Source organism: Notolabrus celidotus, chromosome 9 (genome assembly GCF_009762535.1).
Source record: "Notolabrus celidotus isolate fNotCel1 chromosome 9, fNotCel1.pri, whole genome shotgun sequence".
In the NCBI taxonomy this organism is placed as follows: Eukaryota; Metazoa; Chordata; class Actinopteri; order Labriformes; family Labridae; genus Notolabrus; species Notolabrus celidotus.
Window position 1 is genome coordinate 1,873,862 of NC_048280.1, and position 25,363 is coordinate 1,899,224.

General features: G+C 41.3%; 1 protein-coding gene across 1 annotated transcript in view; it reads left to right on the forward strand.

Moving 5' to 3' along the window:
* Window positions 1-25,363, forward strand: part of grin1b (glutamate receptor, ionotropic, N-methyl D-aspartate 1b) — an 82,679-nt gene that overhangs the window by 43,758 nt on the left and 13,558 nt on the right. The window contains 14 exon segments of the mRNA XM_034691484.1: window positions 1,846-1,964; window positions 6,338-6,450; window positions 6,529-6,677; window positions 8,465-8,548; window positions 8,550-8,582; window positions 8,584-8,624; window positions 8,762-8,781; window positions 8,784-8,922; window positions 9,037-9,050; window positions 9,053-9,109; window positions 9,112-9,144; window positions 14,205-14,252; window positions 14,255-14,281; window positions 14,284-14,348. Of these exon segments, the coding sequence (XP_034547375.1) occupies window positions 1,846-1,964; window positions 6,338-6,450; window positions 6,529-6,677; window positions 8,465-8,548; window positions 8,550-8,582; window positions 8,584-8,624; window positions 8,762-8,781; window positions 8,784-8,922; window positions 9,037-9,050; window positions 9,053-9,109; window positions 9,112-9,144; window positions 14,205-14,252; window positions 14,255-14,281; window positions 14,284-14,348 (942 nt within the window).

The following is a 25,363-nucleotide window of genomic DNA, read 5'->3' on the forward strand; positions in this document are numbered from 1 at the left end:
TAGTTCACATTCTTCAATGTAGTTTGCCAAACTGATATCTAGAGTCCCACTCTTAAGATATACTTTATACTTTATTTTCTTCATTGGGGGAAATTATTTTGTTACAGCAGCTTACAACACGGGACAGGGGAACACAACAATGTACTAATATAATTAAAGAAATATAATAACAATAACAATAGCAATGACAAGGGTAAATAAAATAAAATAAAATAAAATAAAATAGAATAAAATAAAATAAAATAAAATAAAATGAAATGAAATGAAAGAATAGAATAAAATAAAATAGAATTTAAAAAAATAATAAATAATTAAATAGAATAAAATAGAATAAAATAGAATAAAATAGAATAAAATAGAATAAAATAGAATAAAATAAAATAAAATAGAATAGAACAGAATAAAATAAAATATGATAAAATAAAATAGAATAAAATAGAATTGAATAGAATAGAATAGAATAAAATTCAATTCAATTCAATTCAATATCGCAACTGTTACAGATTATTGCACGATAAAAAATGCTCCAGGTTATTGAAAAACAAACATACACAGTATGAAGAACAACTTACAGCCAAATTCCACCAGCTATGGATCCACAGCACCGGATCTGATGGGTTTCTATTCTATTCAATGTGTTAACTTCCACTGGATCCGCTGTGTTGCTTTCCGGCTCAGAGCCCTCCGGATCAGATACACAAGACTTCTATTTATTCCTGGATGCCGGAGCACGACGCATCAATCTCAACAGAGCAGATGGAGCGGGACAGGAAGTCAGGTTTCACCAAAACAAAATGAAAACATCCGGTTAATTTTCAGAATAAAACACTCTGTGTTATCACCAGATCGTATTTCACTTAACTACAACAACAAACCAAAGTCATGATGAGCGGAGCCAGGCCTGGAGTCAACAGGTCAGAGGTTTTCAGAGGACCAGAAAGACAACATGGATGAGGAGAGGAGTAGGAGGAGAATCCTTGATCCAGTAGGTAAACCTCGGTCACATGACTCCAGCTGTTTGGCGGTCCTGCTCCGTGCAGCGTCCTGCTGGAAGTCTAATGTTACTCAAAAGTTAAATAATTTTCTGCCCAGAGTTCTGTGAGTGCTGAAAACGCTGAGCTGCGTTGGTTTCGTGCAGAAAATTGATGCTGCAAGAAGAAAAGAAATGCTGTCAGTGGACACAGGCCATTAATCTTGACATCATCAGTTAGAGTGTGGGATCATTTCTCAAAAGGACGCTGCAGCTTTAAATAATCACATCAGTATATGGACACACATACACTCTAAGCTTCGGTTTATAAATTCTAGAGATATGAAGACATCACTGTCATCGGAAGAACCATGTAGACACTTGCAATCACTTCTCCTGCAGACCTCAGCGGGTTTCAATCACACCACAGAGGAGAGAGAGCCAATCAGACCTGACGTCTGGACCGTCTCTCAGCTTGAGTCACGCTGCTGTCACGCTGCTCTGGAGGATCATTTTGGATACTTTAGCTCTGACTGACCCAGTTCACAGCCAGGGATCAGCTCCACAGCAGCAGGAAGCAGGTCGATAATTTCCATCGACCCCCCCCACACGTCTGATCCAGGGTCACATGTGGAGCCTCCACCGACTCAATGATTTCATACTTCTAATTTATCCAGAGTAGATGATGAAGTTAGGGAGACAGGAGAGAGAGGGAGGTTAAAGGCTGCTCCGTAGTTTGGTTTTAGGTGGTGGTTTGCGTCAAAGCAAGTTCTCTGAATCAATACATCTCTCCTCGCTGGAGGGATGATGATAATGAATTTACATGATGTTGATGTGAGTGTTTAAACTTTGTGTGTGTCTGCTTGTGTGTTTAGGAAATACCCCGCAGCACTCTGGATTCATTCATGCAGCCGTTCCAGAGCACACTGTGGCTATTAGTCGGTCTGTCGGTCCACGTGGTGGCAGTGATGCTTTACCTATTAGACCGGTTCAGGTAACCTCACCACAATAACACAACACAGCATGACACACACTGATATTACACTCCATCAATCTTTATGTATACAGCACCAAATCACAACAGATGTTATCTGAAGACTCTACCCAAACAGAGCAGGTCTAGACCGTACTCAAAGACCCAACATCAAGACCGGATCAGATCCAGTCCCATCTTACAGACAGGACTCAGTCTGATCTCATCTTAATCCACCATGAGCAGAGCACTTTGCAGCATTTAGCAAGTTACAGTGGCAAGGACAAACTTCCTTTAACAGGCAGAAACCTCCAGCAGGACCAGACTCATGTTAGACACACATCTGCTGAGACCGTGTTGGAGAGAGGGATAGAGGGAGATGAAGAGAGAGAGAGGGATGATAGTGGAGAGACGGATAGTAGTCATCCAGAGGAACCTACGAGACAAGGGAGCTCAGGGACTCCAGAAAGGTCTATGAAAAGAGAGAAGAGAGGGAGACCAGAAGAAAGAAAAAGAGGAGAAATGGTGAAGGAATGACAGAAGGAAAGGACGGGATGAGTAAAGGAGACATAAGGATGAAGAAACATGGAAAGAAAGAAAGAAAGAAAGAATTAAAGAAAACAAGAAAGAAAGGAAGGAAGGAAGGAAAGGAAGGAAGGAAAGAAAGAAGGAAAGAAAGAAAGAAAGAAAGAAAGAAAGAAAGAAAGAAAGAAAGAAAGAAAGAAAGAAAGAAAGAAAGAAAGAAAGAAAGAAAGAAAGAAAGAAAGAAAGAAAGAAAGAAAGGAATGCAAGGAAAAATGAATAAAAGAAAGAAAGAAGGAAGGAATGAATGATGGCAGACATCCAGAGGAACCTACGAGACAAGGGAGCTCAGGGACTCCAGAAATGGTTAGTAACTTTAATGGGACAGGAAGAGTTAAAGTGAGAGACAGGCAGAGAGAGGAGAGAGAGGGAAAGACAGGATCCCAGTGTGTCAGTCTAAGCCTATAGCAGCATAACCAAGACCTGGTCCAAGCCTGATCCAGCTCTAACTATAAGCTTTATCATAAAGGAAAGTTTGAAGCCTACTCTTAAAAGTAGAGAGGGTGTCTGCCTCCCGGACCCTGACTGGTAGATGATTCCAAAGGAGAGGGGCCTGATAACTGAAGGTTCTACCTCCCATACTACTTTTAGAGATTTTAGGTATAACTGGCAAGCCTGCATGTTGGGAGCGTAGAGTTCTAGAGGGGTAATAGGGCACTATGAGCTCTTTAAGATACAAAGGTGCCTGATTTTTAAGAGCTTTGTAGGTTAAATGAAGGATTTTAAATTCTATTCTATGTAAGGAGAGGGGTCTGATAACTGATAACAAAGCGAGGGACAAAATAACAAGGAGCGGTTCATTTTGATGTTACAAGGTTTCACGAGATGTCTCACGTCCTGATGAACCAACCTGTCACCAAATGTTTGACTGGATGTTGCCGCAGGGATTCAGTAAAAGTTCATCAGAAAAGAGTGTAAAACTCAACTTTAAGACTTCACTGATTCCAGTGAAACTGGATCATCATTTATAGATTCATATTTCACGGTTGTCTTTGAGGTCCTCTGGCTGCTGAGTCTGAATCTTTGATGATTACAAGTTTCTTTCTGGCGAGATTTTTCGCTTGTTGCCGTTAGCTAGTTGGCTCAATTAGTGCCCAAAACTGGGAGCTCAGAACACCGGGGGAGTGAGAGTGTTTACATCACTTGCAAATGAGCTCCGGACTGCCAAGACCTCGGGATTTTAAGCCTCGGGCAGGAAGAGGAATGCTGGAGCGAGCGGCCAACTGACCGCACCCAGCAGCCTCCCGCTGAACGCGGCAATCTGTGACCGACGGCAGGGGATCCAGGAATCACGTGATTCTGCTTTGACCTGGTCTCATACAGAGGGCAATACACCGGCTAAGAGAGGCCTGAGGGGGCGCATGGGTCAACCTCCAAGACTACCACCATGGCAATCTGGGAACACTTTGAATTTGTTGATGGGAGAAACGTCCAACTTTCCAGGATCACAGCGATATGGATTTAGTGGAGCAGATTGTTTTTCTGCAATTGTGAGCAGATATCTGTTCTTAGGCATTAATTAAAGCTAAAGTGTTGTTACATGGCAGCCGGTGTGTTCCAGGATTACATTACTGCCAATGCATTCTGCTCCCTTTGCTCTCCTCTCAGACTGTTTTCCCGTCATCAGCCAATTCTCCTCGGCTTCAAATACAAATCTGAAAAATACAGAACTGTGATCCTGCAACCTACCGTTCCATCCATCCGTCTATCCCTCTATTAATCCATCCATTATTCATTAATGAGCCATTCATTCATCATCCATCCATTTAGTCATCCCTCAATCATTCCATCATTAATCCATCCATTTATTCATTTATCCATCATCCATCCGTTCATCCTCCATGCATTTATCCATCCCTCATTTAGCAATCCTCCATCCATCAAACCATTAATCCATCCATCTAGCTATCTATCTATCCATCGATCATTCATTCATTCATCCATCATCCATCCGTTCATCCTCCATCCATTTATCCATCCCTCATTTAGCAATCCTCCATCCATCCCACAATCATCCATCCAATCACCATGCATTCTATCTATCTATCTATCTATCTATCTATCTATCTATCTATCTATCTATCTATCTATCTATCTATCTATCTATCTATCTATCTATCGATCATTCATCCATCCATCCATTTATTCATTAATCATCCATCCATCCCTCCATTCATCCATCCATCAATCCATCCATCAAACCATCAATCCATCCATCCAGCTATCGATCTATTTATCCATCGATCATTCATTCATTCATCCATCATCCATCCGTTCATCCTCCATCCATTTATCCATCCCTCATTTAGCAATCCTCCATCCATCCCACAATCATCCATCCATCTAGCTATCTATCCATCGATCATTCATCCACCCATTAATCCATCCATTAATCCATCCATTATCTATCCATCCATCCATCCATCCCTCCATCCATCCATCCATCCCTCCATCCATCTATCCCTCTATCAAACCTTCATCCATCCATTATCTATCCATCCATTCATCCATCCATTATCTATCCATCCATCCATCCATCCATCCACCCATCCATCCATCCATCCATCCATCCATCCATCCATCCATCCATCATCCATCCATTAATCCATCCATTATCTATCCATCCATCCATCCATCCCTCCATCCATCTATCCCTCTATCAAACCTTCATCCATCCATTCATCCATCCATTATCTATCCATCCATTCATCCATCCATTATCTATCCATCCATCCATCCATCCATTATCTATCCATCCATTCATCCATCCATTATCTATCCATCCATTCATCCATCCATTATCTATCCATCCATCCATCCATCCATCCATCCATCCATCCATCCATCCATCCATCCACCCACCCATCCATCCATCCATCCATCCATCCATCCATCCATCCATCCATCCATCCATCATCCATCCATCCATCCATCCATCCATCCATTCATCCTCCATGCATTTATCCCTCCCTCCCTCATTCAGCATCCCTCCCTCCCTCCCTCCCTCCCTCCCTCCCTCCCTCCCTTTCTTTATGAGGATCTGTAAACAGAGACTTTGAGAGGGATCCAGACCTCCTCAGTAATGTGCTCATGAGGGGGATTGTTGTGTTTTCTGGGGGTCAGGTTGTAGCTGCCAAGACAGTGATGACATCAGATCATTAGATACACCTCTCCTCTCTGTTCAGAGCTCGCCCAGCCTCGATGTTCAGCGTGTTCAGAACGCTGCTGCTCATCATTTAAGTGGTAAACTTCAACACAAGCCTTTCTCTCCCTCTGGCTCCTCTCCAGCTCCTCCAGGATTGATTTTAAGATTTTATTATTAATGTACTCATCGTTGAATGGGCCAGCAGGGATCTCACAGACCTTTTAAAACCATGTCCTTATCACTGTCAGCGTCAACAGAGCTTTCATTATTCCTTCAAGGGGTGATTTGGATTAATTTAAAGTCCTTACTTTGTACAGGTCTGCAGGTCATTCAGAGTCAAGCCTGCAATCTTTCCCACACACGATACTGTGCAGTCAGCTTTGTTTGTTGAATACTGAGGGAACCGTACCATGTGACCAAGGATGCTCAGATCCACTGACCAGTTCCCTCCGGCTGGTCCAAGATCAAGGTCGAGACCTTTCGGTTGTCTGTTGTTTGATTCCCTGGCTTTTGGACCAGCATGACAGTTGTCCTTATTCCTCTTTCCTCTTCCTAAGACTGTCCAGAGACACAAACATTAGAACGCCTGAGCATACCTCAGGAACAAGCCTCTTAATATAACGCAGTGTGACGTTGGATAATAAGACCTCCCTGTGTCCTCCTGCAGCCCGTTCGGAAGGTTTAAAGTGAATAGTGAAGAAGAAGAAGAAGACGCCCTCACCTTGTCCTCAGCTATGTGGTTCTCATGGGGAGTACTGCTGAACTCTGGGATAGGAGAAGGTGAGTCGTCCTCTAATCTGACACGTCCTGTTCTTCGGCCCCATCGATCTCTCTGATAGTCTGTCTCTCCCTGTGCAGGAGCTCCCAGGAGTTTCTCAGCGAGGATTCTTGGTATGGTGTGGGCAGGTTTTGCTATGATCATCGTAGCTTCATATACTGCCAACTTGGCAGCCTTCCTTGTGTTGGACCGGCCTGAGGAGCGCATCACTGGCATCAATGACCCCAGGGTGAGACTCTCAATTATTCTCTTTTACTATGGAACGAAATCCACTGTTTTCTATCCACTGAACTCTTTGTTGTTGTTGTTGTTGTTGTTGTTGTTTGTTTGTTTTCTAAGGGGGCACTGCTTTTAATATTCACACAGCCTTTAAATAGTCGTTAAATAGTCTGGCAAAGGAAAACAGCAGTGGTTAAAGCGTGCCTCATATACAGAGGCTACAGTCCTCTGAAATATAACTTTAAAAAAGAAGGATTCATTGTTCAAAAGAACCAAACAACAACAACAACAACAACAACAACAACACCAAAGACTTGCTCCTGCTGAGAAATTAAATTCCAGAGGCAAACGATAAGGTCGAGCAACAACAGGTCAAACCAGTAAAACTGAAGAATCATCGAAACATCGAACAAATGCTCGAACCTTATCTGACGCCAATGTTTGCTGAGCTTTGGTTGGTTTGATGGAGGGATGGACAGATTGATAGATGGATTGACACTTGGGTGAATAAATGGATGGGTGAATGGATGGATAGCTAGATTGATGCATGGATGGTTGTTTTGCTGAATGGATGGAATGATGATGTATGGATCGATGGATGCATGATTGATGAATGAATGGATGGATGGATGTATGGAAGAAAAGATGGATGGATAGTTAATGAATGATGGGAGGTGGATGGATAGTTGGATGAGGGATGGATGGATGATGGATACATGAATGGATGGTTTGCTGAATGGATGGATGGATGGAGGGACTGATAGATGGATAGTTAATGGATGATGGCTGGATGGATGGATGAATAAATGGATGAATTGCTAAATGGATGGATGTATGGATCTTGGATAGATGGATGGATTGCTGAATGAGGGATGATGGATACATGAATGGATGGATTGCTGAATGGATGGATGAATAAAGGGTTGGTTTGCTGAATGGTTGGATGGATGGACAGATAGATGGATGATGGATTGACGAAACTGATGGAGGAATGGATGGATGGAAAGATTGATGGATAGTTAATGGATGATGGCAGGATGGATGGATAGTTGATGGGTGGATGGTTTGCTGAATGGATGGATTGATAAATAAATGGATGGACTGATAGAGGGATGGATGAATGATGGATTGACGAAATGTATGGAAAGATGGATGGATGAATAGATTGAGGGATGGAATTCATGGATGGATGGATGGATGAATAAATTTCACAATGATGGATGGAGAGATGATGGATGACTGGACGGATGTTAAACAGTTAAATAGTTGAACATTGATGTTTTTATAGCGGGAAGAAGAATCTCTGAATCTCTGAATCTTTGAATCTTTAATCTCTGAATCTCTGAATCTTATATCTCTGAATCTCTGAATCTCTGAATCTTATATCTCTGACCTCTGAATCTCTGAATCTTATAACTCTGAATCTCTGAATCTTTGAATCTCTGAATATCTGAATCTTTAATCTCTGAATCTCTGAATCTTATATCTCTGAATCTCTGAATCTCTGAATCTTATATCTCTGTATCTCTGAATCTCTGAATCTTTGAATCTTTAATCTCTGAATCTCTGAATCTTATATCTATGAACCTCTGAATCTCTGAATCTTATATCTCTGAATCTTATATCTCTGAATCTCTGAATCTTTGAATCTCTGAATCTTTGAATCTCTGAATCTTTGAATCTTTGAATCTCTGATTCTTTGAATCTTTAATCTCTGAATCTCTGAATCTGGCTGCATATGTCTTTAACCTCTCTCCTTTCCCCTGCCTCTCTGAACTCTCCTGTATTTGTTTTTAGCTTCGGAACCCCTCAGATAAGTTTATTTACGCCACAGTGAAGCAGAGCTCGGTAGATATCTACTTTAGACGGCAGGTGGAGCTAAGACACCATGTACCGGCACATGGAGAAACACAACTAACGAGAGCGCTGCTGAGGCCATTCAGGCTGTTAGAGACAAGTAAGCTCTTCATACAGTTTCCAAATACTCCTCATGTTAGGTACGGGATAATGTCATCACTCATAGACTGGTTGGGTCTGCTCACATGAAGAGACCTCCTTCTTCCAGACACCTTACATTCTGTCCTCCTCCTGTAGTAAGCTTCATGCATTCATCTGGACAGCGCTGTGTTGGAGTTCGAGGCATCACAGAAGTGCGATCTAGTGACAACGGGAGAACTTTTCTTCCGCTCAGGATTCGGGATTGGAATGAGGAAAGACAGTCCGTGGAAACAGAACGTTTCTTTGGCTATTCTCAGGTATAAAAACACCCTGTGCTCTGTTGATGCACTATTGATATCCTACCTGTACCTCTAAAATAACCTGATGATACAAAGCATTCATTTATGATGTGTGTTGATGTCTCTCCTCAGCTCTCACGAGAATGGCTCATGGAGGATTTGGATAAGACATGGGTACGGTACCAGGAGTGTGACTCTAGGAGCAATGCCCCGCCACCCTAACCTTTGAGAACATGGCAGGTAAGAAGCAAACCAATGGTGCAAAGGATAAAGTCTTACATTGACACGGTTCTGATTAGGGGTGCAACGGATCAAAAACTCACGATTCGGATCGGATCACGGTTTGAGTCACGGATCGGATCATTTTTCGGATCAACAAAAAAAAAAAAAAAGAAGAAGACAAGACAAATACAACTTTGTCCCTCTATTTATTTTGTAAAACTCTTTGCCATTAAATAAAAACAACATTCAACTCAAAATTTACTACATGTGCAAAGCACCCCATCTGTGGGCCCAGTCCTGCCGTCATTCACTGCATTTCATGGCTATGCAATGAAGGAGCAGAGGAACTTCTAAAGTTTCACTCCATTCTTCTTTCATTTGCTGATTTCACCGTCCACTTTTCTTTGAGCAGCAAACTGTGAACACACCGTTTATTTCTAGGGTCCTAGAGCTGCAAAGTGTCAACATGTGAACTGCTCCATAAACGAAAGTGAAAGTTAAAAATTGCACTCGCAGCATTGGACTCTAAGTGACCCAGTAACAGCCTGTCTGCGTATCGTTGACATGGAGAAAAAAATCCCGGTAAACACGGGGTGACCCGACCAAAACACAGAGTGAGGAATAACAGTTCGGGGGCCACAAATAGGCGGCCGGATGTGGTCCGCGGGCCGTGTATTGACGGCCTCTGGTCTAGTGGGTGCGCGACGGAATTTCATAACGTGGCTCAATCAAATTCAGCATTCACTGTATTTCACAGTGAAACCAAAATGCTCCAATACATGTGACTTCCAAGATGCAGGAGGGTTATAATGTTCCTCTGCTCCTTCACTTGCCATGACTACCACTGCGCTTGACGAGTGAGTTGATGCGGAACCTTTTTTTTTTCATCAACCGATCCGCGGACCACGTCCGTGCCGAACCGTGGAGATGCATTCGTACGGATCACAGATCAACGATGATCCGTTGCAACCACTAGTTCTGATGTCCTCATCATGGATATCCAGGAAAAAAGCAACAGAAAAAACACAAATTCAACCATGTAGAGAAAGTTTTGTCGCCAACAAAGTTAAGGTCATTGCATTATTTTGATTGCTAATTTGGCATACTTTGCAAGCTTGTAATTAAAAAATGCCAGTTGACCTAAAATGTGTCACCCTCCTGGCAGGTAACCTTATAAAACCTCACCCAACAGTTCAGTTAAGACCTCTCTCGTCAAAAAGGATTCATATCTGCATGCAGTAAGTTATATTTGGCGGGTATGGCTCAGTTCTGGGAGCTCCCTGCCCTTCCATGGGTGTACGTGGAATGCAAAGCCTGAGGCAGGGAGAGCACACCTCTCAGTGGGTAGAGTGGCCGTCTATCAATAGGAAGGTTGGCGAATCAATCCCAGCTCCTGCAGTCACATGCTGAAGTGTCCTTGAGGCGAGACACTGATCCCCAAACTGCTCCTGCTGTTGTTCAGAGGTGTGTGTGAATGTATGTGAATGAGATTAGCTCATGCTGATGGTCCCTTACTATAGCAGCCTCGACCATCAGTGAGTGAATGGTTGAATTTTAAAGTCTCTGCATTGGCCTCCAGTATCTTTTGATTTTAGGATGATTTTATTGGTTTATAAATCTCTTCAAGGTCTTGATCCTTCTTATTTATCAGATTTGCTTTTATCATATGAGCCAGTGAGAGCCCTCAGGTCTTCAGGGAGTGGACTTTTAATTGTACCAAAAGTTAGAACAAAGACTCACAGTGAGGCAGCTTTTTATCATCACGGCCCACGCCTGTGGAACACCCTAACTGAAGATCTGAGGGCTGCAGAGATCATCAACATCTTTAGTCTCGCCTTTAACTGAGTTTTATCTTATATCAGTTTTATTTATTTATTTATTTATTTATTTATTTATTGATTGATTGATTGATTGATTGATTGATTGATTGATTGATGATTTATTATCTAGTTCAAATTTTGGTCACTTTTATTCTACTTTATTTATTTATTTATTTTAATTTTCGGTATAGCATCTTATATTTTTTGAATGGTTTAATATTTCAGTGTTTTATTATCTTACACAATTTAGTATGTATTAGATATATGAGAGCGTTTCCTCAGTTGGTTCAGCAACTTATTTCTTATTTTCATTTATTTATTTATTTAATTTTCATTGTTTTTATCAGTATTGTTGCATATACTGTTTTCTTAACCTTAGGATTGTGGGGTGGTTTTGGGGTCGGGGCTGGGGGTGGGATCTTTTTCTTAATTTATTCTATTTTAAGTTGTTTTTAAGTACAGCACTTTGTGTGACAATGTCATTGTATGAAAAGCGCTTTATAAATAAAGTCTGATTGAATGCGATAAATAGTATAAAAGCGCTTTCAGTGGTCAGAATGACTAGAAAAGAGATATAGAAGTCAATTTACCATGAAAAGCCAAGGCAGGGAGAGCATCAGCAAAGACCTCTGTGGTACAGAACAGAGCGAGCATCACTGAGGATGCATATGACACTGGTAAAATCAGACACAGCAGAAAGGAGGAGCTGGGTTGGAGGGGGAGGTGAACAGGTTTGCAGGGAGAGCAGGAAGAAAAGGCAGGCAGAGCAGCTTAAACAGAATTTGGATATTTGCTGATTGGATGCGTAGATGTGATCACTCTGAATCCCAAACTGATAGTGTGTGTCGGACAGTCTATAGATCTATTTAGGTTCAGCATTTGCACATACAGTTGTGTTCAAAATAATAGCAGTCCAACATCACTAGCAAGATAAATCACTGTTTTTGTTAAAATTTCAATTTCTACACTCCAAGTAAGTTTCTAGAAGGTTTAGTAAAGGTATAGAAAACCAACAGAACCAACAGGCATGGCGTGAATGCTGCTGATTCTGTGAAACTGACTCATTAACTGAAAGGGGCGTGTTCAAAAAAATAGCAGTGCTGAGTTCAATAAGTGATAATGTGAAAAAACAGGTGTTAAACAGGTGGCCCTCATTTAAGGATCAAGGCAACTGACGCTGCATATGCTGGCTGTGCGTAAAATGGGTCGTTCAAGACACTGTTCAGAAGAAAAGCGTTCTTTGATTAAGAAAGTATTCAAAGAAAGGAAAACCTATAAAAGTGCAGAAACTGATAGGCTGTTCAGCTAAAATGATATCAAACTTTTAAAATGGCAGCCAAAACCAGAAGGTGAGGAAGAAAAAGAAAAAGGATCGGAGAATAACCAGAATGGCTCAGCCAATGATCAGCACCAGGAGGATCAAAGAAGATCTAAGGTTGCCTGTGAGTACTATAACAATCAGACAACGTCTATGTGAACCCAAGCTACCAGCAAGAAGCCCCCGCAAAGTCCCATTGTTAAAAAAAAGACGTGCTGAAGCGGTTACAATTTGCCAAAGAACACATTGACTGGCCTAAAAAGAAATGGTGTTATTTTTTGTGGACTGATGAGAGTGAGATTGTTCTTTTTGGGTCTAAGGGTCACAGACAGTTTGTCAGACGTCCTGCAAACACTGAATTCAAGCCACAGTACACAGTGAAGACGGTGAAGCATGGTGGTGCAAGCATCATGATATGGGGATGTTTCTCGTACTATGGTGTTGGTCCTATTTATCGCATACCAGGGATCGTGGATCAGTTTGAGTACATCAGAATGGAAGAAGTCATGTTGCCGTATGCTGAAGAGGAAATGCCCTTGAAATCAGAATCAGAATCAGAATCAGAATCAGCTTTATTCGCCAAGTATGCTTGAACACACAAGGAATTTGACTTTAGTAAACTGTGCTCTCTTTGTACAAGGCATAAGAATAGGAATAAGATAAGAACTACAATAAAAATAAAATGAAAATATAATAACAATAACCTTAGCTATAAATACAAAGAAACAACAATAGGCATGACTAATATGTACAGGCTAAAAAATATGATAAAGTGCAGTGGTGAGTTGCAGAGGTAGTTTTACATTATAAAATAGAAGTTAAATAATACAAAAATAGAAATATGGAATTCTGCTTGGAGAATTGTTGCATTGTGTATCTACATGTATATGTACAGAGAGTATTTATCTGACAGGTATGACACTGTTATGGTTTAGTTGTTCATCAGAGTGACAGCCTGGGGGAAGAAACTGTTCTTATGGCGGGTTGTTTTGGCGCACAGTGATCTGTAGCGCCTGCCGGAGGGGAGGAGTTTGAAGAATTTGTGTCCAGGTGTGAGGGGTCAGCGGTGAGGCTACCTGCCCGTTTCCTGGCCCGGGACCGGTACAAGTCCTGGATGGGGGGCAGGTCGACACCGATGATTTTTCTGCAGTCCTTATAGTCCGTTGCAGTCTGTGTTTGTCTAGTTTGGTTGCAGAGCCAAACCGACAGTGATGGAGGTACACAGAACAGACTGGATGTGGGTGTTTCAACAAGACAATGACCCCAAACACACCAGCAAGCGAGCAAAATCATGGTTCCAGACAAAACCGATTCAATAATGGAGTGGCAAGCACAATCCCCGACCTTAATCCCATAAAAACTTGTGGCTGACATGAAAAATGCTGTTCATGAGGCAAAACCAAGAAATTCAGAGGAACTGTGGAACGTAGTGAAATTGTACTGGGCTGCAATACTTTGACCGGTGCCAAAGTCTGTCGACTCCATGCACACAGATGTGAAGCAGTTATCAGAAACCGTGGTTATGCAACTAAATATCACGGTATGATTCTTAGGAAAGTTGAATCTTCAAGCATTTCTAGTTTATACAGTACATTCTTGAGTTTGTAAAGACAGATGTCAACACTGCTATTGTTTGAACATTATATTTCTTGACTTTCTGTAAAATATTATCAAATTCATTACTTTTTCCAATTTTCTTGGCTTTGAAATAGAAAGTGCTGTTTCCCCCAATGCATTTGTGTTCATTAAAATACAATTTATTTGAGGGATTTTGACGTTTTACTCACCTTTTGACTCACACTACTGCTATTATTTTGAACACAACTGTACATGGATCCCTGATCATAGCTGATGTTCTGTCGCCGAGTTTGACTTCAATGGCTTGCCTGAACTAACGCCATGCTCGATTTCCTGACGCTCCCTGTTCCTGCTCTCTTTAGGTGTGTTCATGCTGGGTAGCTGGTGGCATCGTCGCGGGATATTCCTCATCTCATCGAGATTGCGTACAAACGACACAAAGTGCCCGAAGGAAACAGATGCAGCTGGCCTTCGCTGCTGTGAACGTCTGGAGGAAGAACCTACAGGTACCCGTCGGTCTATTCTGCTCTGCTCTATAACGTTACTGTGCTGTACTCCTCTTTACTCCACTCTGCTCAGAGATACAGTGGACTACTGTATTACACTGTACTGTACTCTGACTGTACTGGACTACACTCTGCTGGAAGTCTTTTCTAATGAATCCAGTCAACCTGCCGTGCATTGATTTAGTGTGAATGATGAAGGAAAGGCAAAGTTGTCAGGCGTCTGGACTAGTTAGTGGTGTGTTAGTTTAGCTAGATTGGGAACGAGGACCTCTTTCATCAGAGTATAAGAACCGGTTGATCCGTCTGACCCTGTTCAGGCAGACATTTTGTCTCTATCTGAGCCGTGCTGTGAGAGGCGTCGAAGAGAACGAGCGCTGCCGGTTTAAATCTCACCTCTGGATAAAGTAAATCAAATTCCGCCGCACCCAAAGCTGTAGTAAATCTCTTGAAATCAGGTTTAGTACCTCTGCAGTCACCAGCGTCTCTCCAGCGACAGAATTATTTATGATGCAGTCCGACCGTCCCCGCAGAAAACCTGCAGACTCACAGTATTCATGTTTTTGCTCAGATTGTGGTTCAGGGATGTCAGAGCACTCCACAACATGGCGGTTCAATGAGGTATGATGGGAAAGGTCCACAGGGGATACGTCTGCCTGATGTCTCCGCTGCAAACCTCTGTTGTCAGATCAAAACAAGTGAGGGATGAAGATCTCAGAGAGGAACAAATAAGGTAGAATCTGGATGATGCTCTGAAGTCAGCGCTGAGGGGCAAAATATGAAACATGTATACCTGAAGAGAGACTTCTTCACCTTCAGGAAACACATGATCATCGATAGAGACTCTGAACTTTCACTTTTATCTCTAGATATGTTAGAAAGACACGGTCTAACAGGCTGCACGTGGTGCAGTGGGTAGCACTGGTGCATCACAGCTAGAAGGTTCCTGGTTCGAATCCCCGCCGGGCAGGTGCCTTTCTGTGTGGAGTTTGCATGTTCTCTCCCGTGCATGTGTGGGTTCTCTCCTTCCACAGTCCAAAAACATGCTCACCAGGTTGATTGGTCACTCTAATTGCCGTAGGTGTGAGTGTGTGCATGAATGGCTCTGTGTTAGCCCTGTATGGGTTTGGCGACCTGTCCAGGGTGTACCCTGCCTTCTGCCCTAAGCCAGCTGGGATAGGCTCCAGCCCCCCGTGACCCCTAACGGGATAAGCGGTCCAAGCGGTAATGGATGGATGGACGATCTAACGGCCCCTGACACACCTTGATGATTTAGACAGCGTTATCCCGACGTATCAGAATTCCTTTAAAGCTCTGACATTACGCTGAAGTATCGATGATTTTGGGCGGACATAATAATAATAATAATAAATTTTATTTATAAAAGCGCTTTAAAAGATTCTCCAAGCGCTTTACAGGAAAATAAAATGATACAATAGAACAGCAAAGAAAAGCAAGGCAGCAAAATAAACAAAACAAGAAAAAAATCAATCAATTCTAGTTTAAAAGCCTTTGTAAAAAGGTGTGTTTTGAGTCCGGATTTGAATTTGGTGAGTGAGGGAGAGATCTGAGGTGTTGGGGGAGAGAGTTCCAGAGGGTGGGGCAGCGACAGAGAAGGCCCTGTCCCCCCAGGTTCGGTGCCTGGGTTTGGTGAGAGGGGTGAGGAGGTTGGCGTTGGTGGAGCGGAGGTTGCAGGAGGGATTATATGGCTGCAGAAGGTCGGTGAGGTAGAGAGTGAGCTAGGTTATGGAGGGCTTTATAGGTTGATCATGAGGAGGATCTTGTACTGTATTCTTGAGGGATGGGAAGCCAATGAGGTTCTGGAGGACTGGGGTGATTGTCTCTGGAGCGGGAGTGAGTGAGGAGGCGTGCAGCTGAGTTTTGTATGTATTGTAGTTTGTTGAGGAGGGTGTTGGGTGAACCGTAGAGGATGCTATTGCATAATGGAGTCTTGAGGTGATGAAGGCGTGGGATGAGAGTTTCAGGGAGGGGCGGAGATGGGGCGATGTTTTTGAGGGTGGAAGAAAGCGTTTTTGAAATATTGTTAAGTGTTGTTGAAAGTGAGTGACTGAGCAAAAATGATACCAAGGGTACGGATGTGGTGGATGCGGAAACATTGGATTTATCAATAGTGAGTGAGAAGTCTGGGCAGGTGAAGTGAGGGATTTTGGGGCCTATGAATAAGAATTCGGATTTATCACAATTGAGTTTGAGAAAGTTTTTTGCATCATAAGTTGCATATTCATAACTTCTGCCCGACATAGTCCACTTGTGCAGAGCGTGCAGCAGCGCAATAACGCAGACAAAGTGTATAAAAGTCTGCGGCTCGTTAATGGCGATGTATACGTGTTGACATGAGATGCTCTTCAAAGGTGTGTGTTATTAAAACTCTTTGTCTCTCTCTGTGAGAACATGATGAGCCGTGGAGAGTGTCAGAGTGAAACCAGCAGGAACACAGCCTCTGCTCTTTAGAAGAAGTCACACTTATTGACTGCAGTGCTTTCAAAAACGTCACATTTTGAACTTTCATTGAATTCAACAACAGCAGCTTTATCATTGAACACCAGCAGACTCTGACATGCTGGCTTCAGCTTCTGTTTCAGAGGCTCTGCTGTTTGACTCTGAGTGAGGGCTCCAAGGCTTCACACACACACACACACACGCAGACACACAGCTCTACATGTGTGAACATGTGTCAACCATCGCATAACGCACCTACAACTTATGCCAGCCGTGTGCTGGACGTATGATCCATACGACGTATACCAGCGTGCTTCAGCGTGCTCTTAACTCATACAAAACTTACCTAGAACTTATGAGACGTACACCATCATACTCGCCGGCATGCACTGGCTAAATCATCAAGGTGTGACAGGGCCATAAAGACTGGTTTATGCTTCTGTGTTGACTCTATGCCTTAGTGGCTGACGCGGTTGTGAGCTCTACATACTTGTGCGTCGCTCTGCAGTACTCCCCCCAAACCTAGAGGGCATGTGATTTCTGTCTTGTTTCCAGTCCTTCTATGTTTCCTGTCCACAGTGAATTATGACGACAGTGCGATTATGTTAAGCTGGAGCTGATGAATGTTGACAATACAGAAATTATTACAAATAGATATGGAAGAAAATGTTATAAGTGCAGGAGACATGATTCTGCCCAGCGGACCAATCACAGGGCTTGTGGTCCGCGTAGTGTCAACATGTAGCAACATTTTGGAGGACGCTCATGTCAAACTATGGCGTCGATTCAAAGCAGAAGCATGAACCAGGCTTGACATCGATACAATCTATTAAAAGTCTTTTAAAGACGCAACAACGAAAAACAACCCTGCACAAAATTAAAAACAGGGGGCGCTGTTGTCCAAGCGCTTTAAGTGCATGCTCCATTTATAGAAGCTGCAGTCCTCGTTGCAACGATCGTTGGTTTGACTCCCGGGTCAAATAAAGGTAAATTCCCCCCAAAATATAATATAAATAAATAATGATAAAGACACATAAACAGATTTTGAATAAATAAAAATGTATATTTATTATTTACAAAATTGAAGCAAGGACAGCATTAAATAAGATATTATAATATCATACTTAAAGCTAGGGTTGGTAGTCTCGGAAAACTAGCATGAATTTGAATGTAGCTTTTCCTCATGACTCCGTCTAACCCCTCCCCTCCTCCCTCAAAGATCCTCCAAAACGCCCCCCCCCCCCGCTCACATGCAGGAGCGCCGCTGACTTGCGACCATATATCGTGACTGATTCAAAACCGGTCCTCACCAAAACATTCTCATAGTGAAAGTTAAAAACACAAACAAACATGGCTGCTGTTAGCACTCACAACTGTCATGCTAGCATTATCCAGTTGTCATGGTGACATGATATCAGAGAAAAGTTATAACACATATATAATACTGTAACAGCTCTACTGTTTGTTAAACGTGTTCAGTGTAGATGTTCTTAATTCCTACAGTGTTGACAGTCAGTGAAGGCATCAGGAGAGGTGTAGAGTGTGTGAGCGGGAGAGAGGAGAGACAAGAGGAGAAGTTCTTCATTCATTCAACATTGATTGTTGCTTTGTTGGTTGCCGTGGTAACGGCCTACAGTGACCGGTTATTAAAGATCAACGTGTTCACGAATCGGCTCGTCATCACCACAGCGCTACAGTACATCTACATTTTCTGTAGGACTTACTAAATGTCATTAGTTCTTCTGCTTGTCAGAGCCCCCATGGTGAGAGCTTTTTAGACTCTGATCCGGACTACAGTCCTGAGCAAAGACCCTCATCGGGTCAGAGGGACAGGCCCGAGTCGAGCGAGAGGGGCAGTCAGTAGAGTCAGGGGAAGCAGAGGCAGGAGACGGGACTCAGAGGAGTGAACGCCGGGGAAATGTACGCTCCTGCAGGAGGAGTGCAGAACGGCAGGACGGGATTTGAATGGTTTAAAATTTTGGGACCCAAAAACGTGGTTGTGTTTCCCAGGTTTACTCCGGCTGTAGATAGCAGCTTTTTATCACTCTTTTTAAGAACACATTATGTATTGAGTCCATCAGGACATAAAGATCATTTTAACCAGTATAACAAAAAGTGGATCTAAATCTGATTACCGACCCCAGCTTTAAGCAGGTAGTAAAAAAAAATAAGAGTAGAAAAAACTAAAGGAAAATTAAAAAATAAAATAATAATAAAATATATATAAATTCAATAAAATAAATAAAATGTATATCCAGCTGTTACACAAAGGTATAATACATAACACTAAATTAAAATACTCCCCTCTCTCCAGGGAAGAGATAAAATCACTCAGCATGTTGTCTAATGAATATTCAACCCCTGATGTAACAAACACAGAGGAGGACACAGCTCTCTGCTCCTCACGTCAGTGAATCATACTCAGTCACTCACATCATGTAGGTATAAAAAAACATTACATGTATGCCTCATCTATAAATGCATGTGAGTCATATATCTGAGATCTGCCGACGAGGGTGCAGAGACGTGTGACAGACAGGCTTCAGCTTCCATCTCTGTGTTCCACATCTAAGTTTAATGTGTCCCTGCTGTCGGCGTTGGCACTGAGAAACACTCAGTTACACACTAAACAGAAACACCACACATGATGGGAGGCTCTCTTTATCTCATCATGGTCGTACTTCATCAGCTGTTGATCTGACTGACACTTAAAACTCCGGGTTGAGGCTCACAGTCCCTGTGGTCCACCCCTCTGATGATCGGTTGTGTCGTCTGAATACTTAAAGCCACGATATCACTAAGCCCAAAAAACAGCCGTGCCAAATGTCGTCTGTGCTCAGGGAGACATTATCTCTTAATCTGTCCATCTTTCCAGCTTTTATATCTGCCGGCGAACACCCTTGTATCTCCTTGAGAAAATAGCTGTGTGTCATTAAAGTTGCTGCAGCAGTTTTGGAGCTCATAAAAGATCAAATCAAGCTTTATTGCTCTCTGCGGGGGGAACAGAGCGTCAGAGCAGCAAGAGCAGAGCTGCAGTCATCACAAAAAATGTTCAATACAGGTATAAAAGATCAAAATAATGCAGGGAGCTGTAAATATGATCCTGAATCAAGAAGAGGAGGTGATTAAATGTTAACAGGGAAACAATGTCGTCATTTCAATGGTGTGGATGAGTATTAAGGAGCAGGCTTTTTGATGACATCACGCGTTAGATGGACCAATAAAATCACAGCTCTGTGCAAGACAATGAGCTGTGAGCATTGATGTGGATTGGCCTTATTCTTATATATTGATTAACAGTTTTAAACAGGATATTAACAGGAAACAGTGGCCCAGTAGGAGCTGTATTAAAGCTGGGGTTGGTAGTCTCAGAAAACCAGCATGAATTTGAATGTAGCTTTTCCTCATGACTCCGTCTAACCCCTCCCCTCCTCCCTCAGAGCTCCTCCAAAACGACGCCCCCCCAGCTCACATGCACGGCGCCGCTGATTCTCGGACCATATGATGGTGACTGATTCAAAACCGGATCGTCACCAAAACATTCTCATAGTGAAGTTAAAAACACAAACAAACATGGCTGCTGTTAGCACTCACAACTGTCATGCTAGGCATTATCCAGTTGTCATGGTGACACGATATCAGGAATAAAAGTGTATAAACACATATATAACACTGTAACAGCTCTACTGTTTGTTAAACATGTCCAGTGTAGATGTTCTTAATTCCTACAGTATTAACAGTCAGTGAAGGCATCAGGAGAGGTGTAGAGTGTGTGAGCGGGAGAGAGGAGAGACAAGAGGAGAAGTTCTTCATTCATTCAAACATTGATTGTTGCTTTGTTGGTTGGCGTGGTAACGCCGACAGTGACCGTTATTAAAGATCAACTGTTCACGACCAGCGGACGGACGCTACAGTACATCTACATTTTCTGTAGGACTTACTGAACGTCATTAATTATTCTGCTTGTTGGTGAGAGCTTTTTAGACTCTGATCCGGACTACAGTCCTGAGCAAAGCACCTCATCAGGTCAGAGGGGACAGGCCCGAGGACGAGCGAGAGGGGCAGTAAATAGAGTCAGGGGAAGCAGAGGCAGGAGACGGGGACTCGGAGGAGTGAACGCCGGGGAAATGTACGCTCTGCAGGAGGAGGGCAGAACGGCTGGACGGGATTTGATTGGTTTAAAATTTGGGGAGCCAAAAAACGGTGATTGGTTGTGTTTTCCCAGGTTTACTCCGGCTGTAGATAGCAGCTTTTTATCACTCTTTTTTAAGAACACATCATGTATTGATTACCATCAGGACATAAAGATCATTTTAACCAGTAGAACAAAAAGTGTATCTTAATCTGAACACCAACCCCAGCTTTAATGACCATTGTTAAATTATGGTTAAGCTAACAGTTTGTCATATACTGTTACAAAACATTATTGTCATCTGAACAATAATAATAATCCTAATGTTGATGATGATGATGATAATTATCTTAATAATTACGATAATAATAATGTTGATGACAGTAATAATATAATAGTAATATTGATGATGATAATGTTAATAACAACAATAATAACTATGATTATTATAAAAATGATAATAATAATAATAAAGGTGTTGATGATGATGATAACGATGATAATAAGAATAATGAATATAATAATGTAAATGTTAATAATAATAATAAATATAATAATGTTGAAAATGTTAATAATAAAAATAAAAATAATGATAATTCTGATGATCTTGATATGATAATAATGATGACGACTATGATGATAACTATAATCATAATAATGATGATAATGATAAAATGAATCATAGTAATGATAGAAATATAAATAATAATTATAATAATAATTATGATGATGTTGGTGATGATAACAATAATAATAGTAATGATAATAATAGTAATGAATATACTAATTATAATTATGATGATGATGATGTTGATGATAATAATAATAAAGAAAAATAAGTTGAAGATTTTGAAGCACAAATAGAATAAAATATATTTAAGCAACAAGTACGAGCAGAACTACCCACACACTAAGAGACTGATCCAAACGTTAGCCCAAATGTAGCTTCATGAAGACACATCAAATGTTTCATTAGGCTTGGACTCGAGCTTTAAAATGTTATAAAATCAAATTCACAAGTCACTTATTGTTATTACTTAATACAGCAAATTAAATCCGTAGGCAAGCTGACAAGACAGCTTAACTTCACTAACATTCGTTAGCTTAGATAGCTAGTTAAAGTTAGCTGCGGTAGCACGACACTAGGGATGCTCCGATCAGATTTTATGCTGCCGATTCTGATACCGATCAGCCATGAGTGCCGATCACCGATACCGATCACATGAATTTTCTGTACATAATTTAGTTATGGTGAGTGCTACATCATCTGGGAAAAAAGGAACCATAAAATCACCTTAATTTAGAAAAAAAGGTCTTTTTAACGAACTTCTTCAAGAGAAAAAATACAAAAAAAAAACTTGCAAGGCACAATGCAGCAACTATTCAGTCAAAGGACAACTGAGAGACACTTAATGTACCTGCTATCAGTAACCTTTAACAGATTGGAAACATTAAGGCTCTCAACAGGCTAAATAGTGCAGAAAGTCAATAAATAAAGACAATATATCTCACAAGTTTGTCTTTCTGAATATGCCATGTTTGAAACTTGTGAAACTTACAGAGAATGGGATTCCTTCTTTAGGGAGACGTTCGATGTGAGAGTACACTGCCTGGTGGAGCTCTGACAGTGTCTGTGAATTATTTACGTCCCGGTGGCACGTAGCGGGACTCCAAGTGAGAGAGCAGTCGGCAGAACCCGGTGTCTTCCACCACTGAGAAAGGCTCATCTAGCCCGATTAATTCAATTATTTTTCGGGTTATTTGCTCACAGCCTTCTGACTGTCACGCTCATACAGGCGAGTGTTGCCACCGTGGGCTGTGTTAGCTGCCGTCTGACTGATGCTGCTCCGGCTGTCTTCTTTTCATTCACTGCCGTGAGACTCAAAACCTCACCATACTCCACCAAGTGTTTGCTCTTTAAATATCTTATTAAATTGGTTTTGTTGAGGCTTTTTTAACGTGCTTCCCCTGCGAGGTATTTTTTCGTCGTATGTGTTGCAGGATGCAAACTTCAAACTTTACAAGTTCCACACGGCAGACATGTTTGTTGTGGTTTGCCGCTGCGCGCCTGCGCAGTGTGAAGGAAAGGGGGAGGGGGCACATTACACACAGGTCCTCTTCAGGCTGCGGTCTGCAAAGTATGAGCCACAGGTGATGGTTTTTTGTGATCGGCAATGAAAGGCATTTATCGGCAAACGCCGATCACATACTTTTTCACAGAAATCGGCCGATTATGATCAGTGGCCGATCGATCGGAGCATCCCTAACGACAACATATGAAACTCTAGATCAAGCGTTGATGCAAATAATTCTAACTAATAAAATACTAATGATACAAACTCACTGACAAGCTTTTCATGGGTCTCATGCAGAGACTGAATAAGACATGGACGTTGTGGTCTATGTGATGTCATTAACGTTAGCTAAGCTAGGCTACGTGTGGCTCATTTTTGATTACATCATTAGCATTATTAAGTCCCTGGCAGTTCTGTCAGTGTCATTGTAATGTGATACACATTTGTGAGTATTATGAGAGAGTTCAGGTTACTTTTCACCAGATATTTATATTAAAGGAGGTCAGACTGGTTAGACGAGACACCTGTGTTACATTAAAGCGATTATTAGCCAGCTGTGGGGGACTTTTCAGCAACCTAACAGCAGGTTCTCTTAAACTTTGTATAACCTGTGAGTGATGTCTGTTATTTCATAATCACTCAACATAATAACTCCTTTCAGACTGATGAGTTATTCCTGAATACATCCTCTGCACTGGTCTGAAACAGGAACATTAAAGAGCATCACAAAGAAGACGCAGACTCACAGAAACACACGGTGATTCTGCATCAGATTACCAAACTGTTCAAACATGCAGAAGAAGAAACCTGCTCTGATTGTGTCTGCTTTTAAAGTCTTTGTTCCAGATGTTCTGCAGCCTCGCCAGCAGCTGCGACTGAAACACATTAATAATCATCACTTCTCTGCCTGGATTAGCACATCAAACGCTAGCCGCTAAAGGCTAACCGCTAGCAGAGGATGATTAGCACTTCAAACAGCTGTGTCTTAAGGCAAAGGAGCTCGCCCGAGCTGGATTAACGCATAAAACACAGCAGCTCAGAGGGAATGCAAATAAGCTGAAGATCTGAACCGTTTCTAGAGCAGTTCTTACAGCCAGACGGATCAACAGATACACGCTCAGAAGAAGAATAAGTAGAAGAAGAAGAAGAAGAAGAAGAAGAAGTAGAATAAGAAGAGCATTATTTATGAGTTTACAGTCCATGGACCGGAATGTATAAGTTTCTTACCTCATTCTGCTCTCATTTTTAAAACCTTACCGCTGGAACTCAGATGATAAAATGTCTCGTTTAGAGAGGACAGATATCAAAGAGGAGGCTGGGAGTAAAAATATTTCACAAGTTAATTAATTATTTAACTAAACGCTCAGAACAAAAATCTAATCCAAGGTTAAAAATACAGGATCGTGTGTAACTCACAAACTCAAAAAAGTTAACTCCAGGGGGCGCTGGAGTCCGGACCAGGATCAAAGATACTAAAGGAGGTGCGTTAGAGTCGACAAGAGCTCTCTCTGTCAGACGCAGATATATTTCATATCTGCATCTAAAGTCCTCTGATACAACGATAGAGGGAGATTCATCATCCAAGAGCTTACAGAGATTATTCATCTCATCTAACAGAATTTAAACTCAGGTTTAACACGACAAACTGAAGGAAAATGGCAAAAAATGAAATGACACATCTCTAAATTTCAGTGAAATCCTGTAAAAAAAGAAAAACAGATGATGAAATCTGTCAGATATTAAAATAATAAAATTACTATGAGCTTCAATGAAATCCAGAAAAATTAACAATAAACCTGTTGACAAAATTAAACAAAACCTTTGTACAAGTTTAAATGAAATGTTAAACATTAATAACAATTTTTAAAAAATGACAAAAGTTGAATAAAACATATTCAACTTTTTCAAAAAAAATCCTGAATATATTGAAAATAAAATATGGACCAAAGACATGTGCAAAATGTGCTTGAAATTTTTAAATAAATCGGTTCAAACACTTAAAAAAAACTGTAAGTACAATTATTTTAAATAAGGACAAAACATTTAATAAAACTAATTAAAAAGTGTGACATATGTCTAACGACCTCAATGAAGTCTGTAAGAATTCTTAAAAAAAGGACAAAAATTGTATTTTAAAGGTTTTCAGAGATTCAATGATTTTAACGAACCTTGTACAAAAATATCTATAAAAATTTTAAAAATAAAAAGCTACAAAAATACGTAAAGAAATAAATATATGTATGAAGCCCAATTTAAAAATATAATAATCATACAAATTATAAAAATAAAATAAAATAGAATAAAATAAAATGAAAAAACCAAACTATGTTTCTAGCACTTTTCAAAACAAG